The sequence below is a fragment of the Anabrus simplex genome, chromosome 9, assembly GCF_040414725.1.
Source record: "Anabrus simplex isolate iqAnaSimp1 chromosome 9, ASM4041472v1, whole genome shotgun sequence".
NCBI lineage: Eukaryota > Metazoa > Arthropoda > Insecta > Orthoptera > Tettigoniidae > Anabrus > Anabrus simplex.
This window is the reverse complement of record NC_090273.1, coordinates 57106133-57118560: the sequence shown is the minus strand read 5'-3', so window position 1 is coordinate 57118560 and position 12428 is coordinate 57106133. Positions and strand designations below refer to the sequence as shown.

At 40.9% G+C, this 12428-nt stretch overlaps 1 protein-coding gene across 1 annotated transcript in view; it reads right to left on the bottom strand.

Moving 5' to 3' along the window:
* Positions 1–12428, bottom strand: part of LOC136881325 (kinesin-like protein CG14535) — a 295387-nt gene that overhangs the window by 55384 nt on the left and 227575 nt on the right. The window contains exon 4 of the mRNA XM_067154138.2: positions 11446–11539. Within this exon, the coding sequence (XP_067010239.2) occupies positions 11446–11539 (94 nt within the window). The remainder of the gene's footprint in view (positions 1–11445; positions 11540–12428) is intronic.

Sequence of the window (12428 nt, the reverse complement as noted above, 5' to 3'; positions counted from 1 at the left end):
GCCACCGCATAGAGTGCAGCACTGTTCTCTCTAGATTAAAGATGGTGGATGACAGAAAAGCGCATAGGTTTGTAAAGCACGTGGAATTTGCCGCCACCACATAGAGTGCAGCACTGTTCTCTCTAGATTAAAGATGGCGGATGACAGCTGTCAGAAAAGCACATAGGTTTGTAAAGCACATGGAATTTACCGCCACCACATAGAGTGCAGCACTGTTCTCTCTGGATTAAAGATGGCGGATGACAGCTGTCAAAAAAGCACGTGAGTATGTTTTCAAACAAGAGCACGTGGAATTTTTCAATTTGCCGCCACCACATAGAGGGCAGCACTGTTCTCTCTGGATTAAAGATGGCGGATGACAGCTGTCAAAAAAGCACGTGAGTATGTTTTCAAACAAGAGCACGTGGAATTTGCCGCCACCACATAGAGGGCAGCACTGTTCTCTCTGGATTAAAGATGGCTGCATGTCGAAAAGCATTTTTTCAAATTATCCGCCACCACATTTCAAAGGTAGGTAGCTAAAGAGGGCAGCACTGTGCTCAAAGATGGCAGATGACAGCTATCAAAAAAAGCACGTGGCTGTCAAAAAGCACGTGGATTTGTTTATCTCGAGCTAGTGAGGTTAAGTTGGTACCACTAAGGTTTATTCCCGTCAAGATGGCAGTACTGAGGTTTGCGATGCGTTGTTGTCTGTCAAAAAGCACGTGGCTTTGTTTACAAATCTGTCAAAAGCACGTGGCTGTCAAAAAGCACGTGGCTTTGTTTACCTCGCGCTAGTGAGGTTAAGTTGGTACCACTAAGGTTTAGGCCCGTCAAGATGGCAGTACTGAGGTTAGCGATGCGTTGTTGTCTGTCAAAAAGCACGTGGCTGTCAAAAAACACGTGGCTTTGTTTACCTCATGCTAGTTAGGTTAAGTTGGTACCACTAAGGTTTAGGCCCGTCAAGATGGTAGTACTGAGGTTTGCGATGCGTTGTTGTCGATGACAGCTGTCAAAAAGCACGTGGCTTTGTTTACAAATCTGTCAAAAAGCACGTGGCTGTCAAAAAGCACGTGGCTTTGTTTACCTCGCGCTTGTGAGGTTAAGTTGGCACTACTGAGGTCCACATTTCAAAGGTAGGTAGCTAAAGAGGGCAGCACTGTGCTCAAAGATGGCAGATGACAGCTATCAAAAAAGCACGTGGCTGTCAAAAAGCACGTGGATTTGTTTATCTCGAGCTAGTGAGGTTAAGTTGGTACCACTAAGGTTTATTCCCGTCAAGATGGCAGTACTGAGGTTTGCGATGCGTTGTTGTCTGTCAAAAAGCACGTGGCTTTGTTTACAAATCTGTCAAAAGCACGTGGCTGTCAAAAAGCACGTGGCTTTGTTTACCTCGCGCTAGTGAGGTTAAGTTGGTACCACTAAGGTTTAGGCCCGTCAAGATGGCAGTACTGAGGTTAGCGATGCGTTGTTGTCTGTCAAAAAGCACGTGGCTGTCAAAAAACACGTGGCTTTGTTTACCTCATGCTAGTTAGGTTAAGTTGGTACCACTAAGGTTTAGGCCCGTCAAGATGGTAGTACTGAGGTTTGCGATGCGTTGTTGTCGATGACAGCTGTCAAAAAGCACGTGGCTTTGTTTACAAATCTGTCAAAAAGCACGTGGCTGTCAAAAAGCACGTGGCTTTGTTTACCTCGCGCTTGTGAGGTTAAGTTGGCACTACTGAGGTTTAGGCCCGTCAAGATGGCAGTACTGAGGTTAGCGGTGCGTTGTTGTCTGTCAAAAAGCACGTGGCTTTGTTTATCTCGCACTAGTTAGGTTAAGTTGGCAGCACTGGAAGAGGCCTCTGGCTAAGGTGGAGGAGGCCACTGGGAGGCCACTGGCTGAGGAGGAGGAGGAGGTGGCCACTGGGAGGCCACTGGCTGAGGAGGAGGAGGAGGCCACTGGCTGAGGAGGAGGCCTCTCCCCAGAGCCGGAGGAGGAGGAGGCCGCCGAATCCCTGTATTATACTACTATTTTGAAATTGGGGGATAGGTGGCTAGCTACGTTGGCCTGTGCCCAATGTTAGATCAAATCTCCGTGAATTAATTTGACATTTAACAAAGACACTTGTTGCATCCGCTGTGGACCATTACATCTTCGTGACAGCAATGTGCTTCAAACACACTTTCAACGCATTTATGATGATGCTGATGCTTGGCGTTTAAAGGGGTCTTACATCTAGGTAATCGGCCCCTAATGATACGACATGAGACGAAATGTAATGAAACATTAAAAGTCCAAAAGCCTCCACCGAACATAATTCAAAATACGAGGACGAATAATGAATGGATAGAAACAAATTTAAAACAATCTGTGGATCCGACCCGCAATGCCTCATATTCACATAAACTGACATAAAACAGGAGCACTACTGACCTTGGGCCTGCTTCTATAGCATAATACTGAATCTATAACGCTTGCAGTCTATAGGGGTCAAAAATCCAAGTCATCGGCCCCTCATAATGGTACTTATCGCTAGGAAAGTACAACCATGGTATTTGTCATGTTGCGCTACTAATCAAAAGTAGAGTAGACTCGCCTTATTCCACACATTATGGTACTACTCACAGGTAATGAAATTCGCACATGTAATACAGACCTATCCTGTTTCGCACATTGTGGTGCCATTTACAGGCAACGCAAAGATATGGTGTTCGTCACAGAAGTGTACTAACCACAGGGTCTCGTACTATCCCGTGGTGTTCCACATAGAGTGGTTACTAATCATAGGCAAGTCAGAACCATGGTGTTACTCACCTATGCTGTCGCTCATATAGTGGTACTAATCACAGGTAGTGTAAAAGCCGAAAGTGCACTCTGTTGCCACTACTCACAAACCTATTTGGTACCTAACATAGTAGTACTACGCGCAAGTAAATGCGATAAATGCGACCCATGATGTTCCCCGCGTGGTGGTACAAATTACAAGTAGTCTCATGGTTCTAATTCGATCATCCCTTGGTCGCCCCTTTTAGTCGCCTCTTACCACAGGCAGGGGATACCGTGGGTGTATTCTTCGTCTGCGTCCCCCACCCACAGTTTCAACTCATTAGGTCATGTCGAGTACATAAAGTACTTGCGAAATACGAAGATGTAGGTTCGATTCCTACCGATATTCGGTTGGCTATTTCTATTATAAACTTAACATTTCTTTGGTATGTACCATGTGTACTTTACACTATCTAAAATTATGGAAGTCTATTTGAAATAAATAAAAGTTACTTAATGCTACTACACTTTAAAATCATTTGGATAAACAAAACTACAGAGCAAGTGGCTGAGCTGAGCCTCCGTGAATCAGACGGCAGCGTGTCGGCTTCTCACCGCTGGGATCCGTGGTTCAGATCACGGTCACTCCATGTGAGATTTGTATTGGACAAAGTGGAGTTGGGGCAGGTTTTTCTTCAGGTAGGCTACTCCGGTTTCCCTGCCATATTTCATTCCACCAACACTCTCCAATACCATTTCGTTGCATCTGTCAGTCATTAACCATTGCCCCAGAATAGTGCGAGAGGCCTCGGCAGCCGGCACAATTCCTATCCTCACCGCTAGATGGGGAATTCATTCCTTTGGTGAACCCATCCAATGACTGGAAACAGGCTGCGGATTATCATTATTAAGTGGCTGTGCTTCTTTGTGTCACGTATTTATCAGCTTGCATTCGGGGGAGAGTGGGTTCGAACTCCACTGTCAGCAGCCCTGTATGGTTTTCTGTGGTTCCCCATTTTCATACTAGGCAATTGACGGATCACAATGTTGGAAGTTTCATGTCTGTAGCTTGCACCGTCATCGAATAAAGTCGTGTTTGGGGAGTGACAAACATTGCAACGCAGCGGCTGGCGTTAGCGCTTGAGGCTGCCGGGATACGTGTGCAAATGTTAAAACCGGTGAAGGGCTGCTGTTGCATATTCAAGCTCGAGCGTCCACTGTCAACAAAAACAATAACATGTATATCCTAGCACTAGTGCAGTGACCAAGTTTTGTGACGGAAATGGGCGTAACTTCACGCTTTAAACTTAAAAACATGCTATTAACCGTCACTTGACCTATTACAATGATGATGATTCCTGTTCCTTTTTCTGCCTAGAAAGTGAAAATTGGAAACCACGTAAAACTATCTTCCAGATGGCCGGTATTGGGATTCGAATTCTTCCGTTAACGCAGTACGTCACCAGCACGGCGGTGGACTGCGTAAACATTACGAGCAATTCTGAGAGCGATTTAACAAGACGGCGCCATGTAACACTGCTTTATTGTCTGCCGTAGTGGTACTGAACAGTGTCAAAGGAAGGAAATATGGTGACGAATAACTGTTTCAACAAATGAGAATCAAGCACGCATACAATGGTAAATGAACACGCTAACGTTGTGTATGTTAGATTATTCCAGAAGAAATAATCTAAAACATGAAAATATGATAATATTGTTCGTGGTTTGTTCTCTGTAAGTCATTAACAGATTAACAGATTAACAGATTAACAGATTAACAGATTAACAGCAGCATAAATTCAACTGTTGTCCTCAGCTACATTTCATATCCATCCCTTCCAGGATTCCCATCAATCGTTTCATAAACGAAACCGTTTTTGCTACCTAAAATTAATAATAGTGTACTCAAAACAGACGCACGTTTAATTAAAGAAATCGTTACAATTCATATAATCACTTCCTTCTAGATTTCATATCGCGCTACATGACCTGACGGCAGATCAGTTCCACTCAATCGTCTGGCTGGCATTAAAATTAATGTAATCTACATTATTGTAAACTCTGTTTGTATATGAAGTGGAGCAACAATTTTAATGAATTTACTGTCAATATTTTCGCGTGAAACAAAATTTAAGGAACAGAAGAAACTTTTAATTATAAATGTCATCATTGTTATTTATGACATAAAACTCTTCATTGTCAGACTCATTCTGACTTACTACACCAAGCGACTCTTTCATCTGATGATATATCAGCACGCGCCGAAATTATTTTAAAATTATATCATATGAATGTAAATTTTACTAATGTTTTGCAAATTTCAAAAAAAAAAAAAAAAAAAAAAAATTTGAGCTAAAGTTATTTGTAGACAGATGAAGATGGCCTAGTTTGGCCGAAACATGTACCGTTGTTGTAATATGATGTTTCTGGAATTTTGAATTGTAAATAAAATTGTATTTATTGACTACTGTAGGTTGAAGAAGTATACTAGTTTTTCAACTTATGCAGCATAATAGTTATAACGGATCCAAAAATGAAATTTATTTCATAAAATAACCCCATACACAGATAATTGTTAGGGGGGATGACGTGTACTGTGATATCGTTCCACGTACTGAAAAGTAAAACACTATTGACATTATACTTTCTATAGTTTTATTTTCTTAATGTCAATAGGCATTGTTCCAATTGAAAAAGGTGACTTTCTAAATTAAATACATGTTTTAGTCGTTATTAAGGATTGCATCCGGGAGGCAGTGGGTTCGAACCCCATTGTTGACAGCCCTGAAGATTGTTTTGCATGGTTTCCCATTTTCACACCAGGCAAATGCTGGGCTGTACTTTAATTAATGATATGGCCTCTTCCATTTTACTCCTAGGCCTATCCAATCGTCGCCATAAGATCTGTCTGTGCCAGTACGAAGTAAAGCGAAGTTATTTAGATCTGTGTGTGGGCTACAATTATGAGCCCATGGTTAACTTTATATCTGTGGAAATACATCAGTAGCATCTTCCATTTCAAAATTATTTGCGGTTCAAATTTTAGGGGGATCACCCAGTATACTTCCTATATCCTTAGAAATTCGTCCAGTGTTTGCATATACTCTGCAGTAATGTGAGCATGCGCAATAAAGCACTATTTCTAGCACAGAATGTACAGGTTCCTGGTGCCTCTGATGATAGGTGACAGTCTGTATGGCTCCTAAAAACTCATGTGACAGATATTGAGCCTGTTGTAATTAGTGCACTAGTTTAATATTAAAATCAAGAACATGAGTGACACATCACAACTGGAAGAATTTAAAAAAATGTAGCTTCACCTTCGCCGTGCGCATGTGGTAAAAACATTGCTCATATTTTGCTGTCATGAATTCTGATGATGATGATGATGATGATGATGTTTGTTGTTTAAAGGGGCCTAACTTCTAAGGTCATTGGCCCTGATGACTTCTGAAATTACATACTACCACCTCTCATATCCTGTTGGCTAACATTTTGATGGAATTATTTTTTATGTGTAATTCTTAAAATATATACTTAAATTGGCGCATTTGCTATAAATGTATATGTAATAATAAATACTTTAACTTGTTGTTAATAACTAAATAGATAATGAATATATGTTATTAATTATTATACTGTCCGACTCGTTGGCTGAATGGTCAGCGTCCTGGCCTTCGGTTCAGAGGGTCCCGGGTATGATTCCCGGACGGGTCGGGGATTTTAACCTTCATTGGTTAATTCCAATGGCTCGGGGGCTGGGTGTTTGTGCTGTCCCCAACATCCCTGCAACTCACACACCACACATAACACTATCCTCCACCACAATAACACGCAGTTACCTACACGTGGCAGATGCCGCCCACCCTCATCGGAGGGTCTGCCTTACAAGGGCTGCACTCGGCTAGAAATAGCCACACGAAATTAAATTAAATTATTATACTTAAATAGCAATGTTCTAGATATATTATATAAGCATTTATTAATATATAAATTCATATTTTTTCAATCATCCATACCCTTCATAATGAGTTCAAAACCCTTACTGGTCAGCCAGACATAACAGGAGAACTTTCATTTTTATCTCATTATGCTCGCTTATTCTTTTTAATAACTTTCTGGGATTGTACCCTTATATTCTTACAAGTTATAGTAGACTTGAGGACTTAATTATCATGACCACCAAACAGCTTCCAATTTAAGACGGACTACATTTATATTTTCCTGGTATATTTTTTGATTTACTAGTCTATTATTTTTATTTTCATGAATGGCATTATTATAGCTCAAAATACTATTGTTACTGGAATATTTTGTTCTGCTGTAATAATTTATTATTATTATTATTATTATTATTATTATTATTATTATTATTATTATTATTATTACTTTCTTATTCTCTCAAAATGATGATGCATTTATTTATTTATTTACTTACGAGGGTCGAGTCATAAGTCATGGCAACTATTTCTTTTCTCGCGAACAGGAGACAACACGGAAAATCTAAGATATGCATTTGGAAATATAGGGCATGTACTTAAGCATAGTGCCTGAAAACTAATTCCGACTGCAGGAGATTCTCGTAGGAAAGTGACAGAATACTGGCCATTGGTAAACATTGTTTTATTATGGTATAGACACCAAATACACAAGACTACGTACAAAGGACAGGTCTTCACTGGTTACAGACCTTCGAAATAATGAAGGTTTCCACTGTGCGTTGCCAGCGGTGGGGCAGGCGCTGAATACCATTCGCTGCATGTGTATCGCTAACGTGTGACACCTCTCTCCGAAATGCTGGTACGATATCTTCTTTGTTAACAAACCGTTGTCCACGTAATGACTTCTTGACTTTGGGGATTAGATCATAGTCACATGGGCTCAGATCAGGCGAATAAGGCGGGTGTGGAAGAACCTCCCATCCCCACCGTTGTAAGCGACGCTGAACGATGGCTGTTGTGTGAGCTGTCGCATTATCGTTGTCCATACGATCTGGATGTTTGGTTCGCACTGTACCGCGCAATTGGTGAAAAAAAAGGAATTGTAATGAACTGCATAGACAGTGTGCTATTTTAATATATGATCGTTGCTCCAGCTTGTTGACTTCAATTTTGCGACCCTCTCACTCACACACTGAACTTGGGGGCATGCTTAGATCCACACTGTATTTTACATACACCATCTAATGGCATCATACGCAAGTACATACTGTACGTTTCCAAATGCACATATTAGATTGTTCGTGTTGTCTCCTGTTCGGGAGAAAAAAAAATAGTTGCCATGACTTATGACTCGACCTACGTATTTATTTATTTATTTATTTATTTATTTATTTATTTATTTATTTATTTATTTATTTTTATTTTTTATTTATTTATTTATCGTAATCATTTGTTAAATAAAGAAATCTGTGCAAGTATACGAACTACATTACTAGATGGAATGTGAGGAACAAAATTCAGCAGTCTTGATGGTCTTATGATGACGACGACGACGACGATGATGATGATGATGATGATTTTGTTTGTTGCTTAAAGGAGCCTAACATCTAGGTCATCGGCCCCTGTCAAAAATGTATAAACAATGTGTATACAACCTTAACTTCATATAATTTAGGTCCAACAATTGACTGCATCCAGTTCGTTTCGTCTCTTGAAGATGGACACAGTGACCATTGGACCATGTGTTTCAAGATAAATCCAAACCAAACCAAACCCCATGGCACTACAACCGTTGAAGGGCCTTGGCCTACCAACCGACCGCTGCTCAGCCCGAAGGCCTGCAGATTACGAGGTGTCGTGTGGTCAGCACGACGAATCCTCTCGGCCGTTATTCTTGGCTTTCTAGACCGGGGCCGCTACCTCATCGTCAGATAGCTTCTCAATTCTAATCACTTAAGCTGAATGGACCTCGAACCAGCCCTCAGGTCAAGGTAAAAATTCCTGACCTGGCCGGGAATCGAAGCGGGGCCTCCGGGTAAGAGGCAGCCATGCTACCCCTACACCACGGGGTCGGCCTCGTTTCAAGATAAATAAATAAATAAATAAATAAATAAATAAATAAATAAATAAATAAATAAATAAATAAATAAATAAATAAATAAATAATCGTAAAACACACGCATGATTTTACGCTCACCTCAAACGAATGGACAGAAACAGGTTGACCAAACAGATTTTTCACCTATTTGGTCAAAACCTAGAACCACAATAACTTGGTTTAGAAACACCAAAGAGAACCTTCGAGTGCTGCAGATCCAACCGAAAGAAGCTTTTGACGTAAGTCTTTTCCGAAAAAAAAAAAAAAGATAGTGACGAACAGGCTAAACCGAGACGAACAACCGAAAAGAAGACACGGTGTGAGGAACTCAAGCAGGCCCACACAGAAATAATGAGGAAACTCTGGGCTCAAAATAAAGCAATGTCCACCGCCAAATGTAACAAGACTTAACGTTGTCCTCGATGGCACCAGTGAATAAATAACAATAAAGAACAATAGTAAATATTAAAACGATGTATGTACATATTTTCTGGCCCACTGATACAGTATACTTTAAGAATAGTCTTAGCTCAAGCCAGTATTGTGAGTATAAGAATAGGCTACGTATTGTTCACAGTAGAAAACATAGGCATTAGAGCATCCTAATGACAGAAAAAGTACTTTACGAATTTGTTTAAATTTCCTCAGCGCATGCGCACAAGTGACTTATCACGAAATCTATCTATTGCCTGTCTAGTGCTCGTTAATAGAATCACTTTCGGCACGACACTTAATTAATTAGCAAATGAATAAAGGTGTTGTTCTTGATTGAATATTTATCTTGAGCATACATCACCTCGTGCGTCTTTTGTACCTGCGGCTTATGACTAAGATCACGCCATAAACATCGCGTGACTGCCATATAAATAGTTACTGTGAATTAATTTACCTCGGACAGTAAAAACTCCTACTGTATCACATCGTTGGTTGTTTAAGGGTTGCATATGTTAGATTCCACTTCCCGTTATGTCAGCGTTGAATTATCTAATGCATTCCCTCTCTCACTATTATCAGAGAACGATATTGGGACAGGAGAAGGCTATCATTGGTAAGGTAGCGGCTGTGCCTTTTTCTTTTTGAACTCGTTTTACGTCGCACCGACACAAATAGGTCTTATAGCGACGATAGGAAAGGGCTAGGAGTGGGAAGGAAATGGTCGTGGCCTTATTTTCCTGGTGTGAAAATAGGAAACCACGGAAAACCACTATCTCCCGGATGTAAGCTCACAGCTGCGCGCCCCTATCCGCACGGCCAACTCGCCCGGTGGCTGTGCCCTTAATAAAGGTCATTATCTACGGTATTCTGCTTTCCGGATTGTCACTAGAAGAGGTGCGTTAGTTGCGTCTTTGATCTGGTTTATCCATATACTGGGAGCTCCTCTCCGACGTGGTATCATTCCATTATTTTACTTTTCCCTTACACAACTAGATTTACAAGGCTATTTTCCAAAGAATTGCAGGATTCTCTGTCTAACAAGAGTTGAATGTTGATTCGGGATACCAAATTCTTCGATTAAGGAGGGATCGGGCGAGTTGTTCGTGCGGTGAGGGGCGCGCAGCTGTGAGCTTGCATCTGGGAGATAGTGGATTGGAACCCCACTGTCTGCAGCCCTGAGGATGGTTTTCAGTGGTTTCCCATTTGCACACCAAGCGAATGCCGGGACCGTACCTTAATTACGGCCACGGTCGACTTCATTCCACTCCTAGGCCTTTTCTCATCCCATCGTCGCCATAAGACCTATCTGTTTCGGTATGACGTAAAGCAAGTAATAATAAATAAATGATTATGGAGGAGTTACATCTTTTATCCATCCGAAATATTCGTGCCACATTTCAAATTCGTCTAAGCGATTTCTTCTTTTGGTCCTCCACTGTCCATGATTTACGGCTATGGGAAAACACGGAAAACCATCGTCGGCAGCCCTGAGTATGGTTTCCCGTGGTTTTCCACTTACCTTAATTAAAGTCACGAATGCTTCCTTCCCACTCCTAGCCATTTTCTGTCCCATCGTCGCCATAAGACCTATCTGTATCAGTGCGACGTAAAGCAGCTTGCAATAGAAGAATACTGAAAATATAAAGATACAAATTTAAATGTTTGTGTTTTTACTGCTTTCTCGGTCACGCCAGAGCGTTCGGAGTTTATCCATAGCAACTTTTCCAAGATAAAGTCTTTTTCTAATCCCTTTCTCGCAGCTGCCAGTGTCGTTCAGATAAACATACCCTTTAACAACATCTAGACCTACTAAACGATCAATAAATTGGAGCTTCTTTCCTGCATCAACAACCATCCCTTGGTTTTTCTACGATTCACTTCTAGTCCAAGCTGAAGACTTTCATTTTCTACCCTCTGCAACAATTCAGCAAGTTAATCTTCACTGCTTGCCAGTAGAATAGTATCATCAGCAAAACGCAGACTTTGTAACATCCTTCCTACAACTGATACTGCACCATGCCAGCTGTCCAGAGCCCTTCGCATGATTTATTCCCCGTATAAGCGGAAGAACAGAGGGGACAGAATACAACCTCATCTCAGGTCAGAAAGGGCATCCAGCCTTAAAGCCGCGGCAAAAATTTAAATGTGCCTGAGTGGTTCCACTGACCTCAGAAATACGGTACCTAGGATATGCTGAAGGAAGAAGTTTGGAGATAATTCATTAAGTGTTATGGCAGACTTACCCAGCCTGGCGTGCCCGAAGCAGAAGAGGCAACCATCAGTGCCGTTAATGACGGCGTGGATCACATCTGTAAGAGCACTGGAGCAGATTTCCGTCTGGAACAAAATAACAATCATTATTGTTTTTCTTCCAGGAAGTTTCTAGTAGAGCGTGTAATTCTGTGTCAGAGTACATAATGAGAAATCAGAAAAAGAATGTAATAGAACTCAATTATAAATCCATCATAGGATACCTTTAACAGCAGGATAAAGGCGGATAATTCGTAATTTACTGAAAATTTACTGGTGTTCTTGTATATGTACTATCTGTCGCATTTATAAACACAGGTTATGCTGGTGATTTATGGATCGATTTTAATCAAAGTGGACTTCATCTGGAAAAGAACAGAAGGACTTTATATCATCATACGTTGAAAACTCTAAGTGTTAGTCGTTGAATGACCAGAAAGATACCCATACAGATCTCAATAAATAATAGGGACTTCTACAAGTATTCATGACAAAATCGAAAATTCTAGCGCAGTCCTGTTTAGCCAGATAACTGTGTTATAAGTAGACATAATATAGGTTTTTGGGCTTATGCCGTGTCAAGAAAACAAGGTGAAACTCTTTATCGAAACAGACTTTCAAAGTATTAGGTCGTGTTACGTACATGTAGTACGTGTTGAAGAGATGTTATGTACAGAACAAAAATGGCCAGCCGGACACCAGTGCGATCCGAACCCACATTTTGTTCTGTACATAACATCTCTTCAACACGTACTATATGTACGTAACACGACCTAATACGTTGAAAGGCTGTTTCGATTACAATGCGGTCGTGAAAATTCAATATTCATTGAAACTCTTTATGTTTCGCAGAGAACTTTGCTTCGCATCGTTAAAAGAAAATCTCGACTGCTCACGAGGAAGACTTATACAATAATGTTTAAATGTGCTATTAAATTTCTGAAACGTTGCGTAGGCTTAGAACCCCACTGACGGC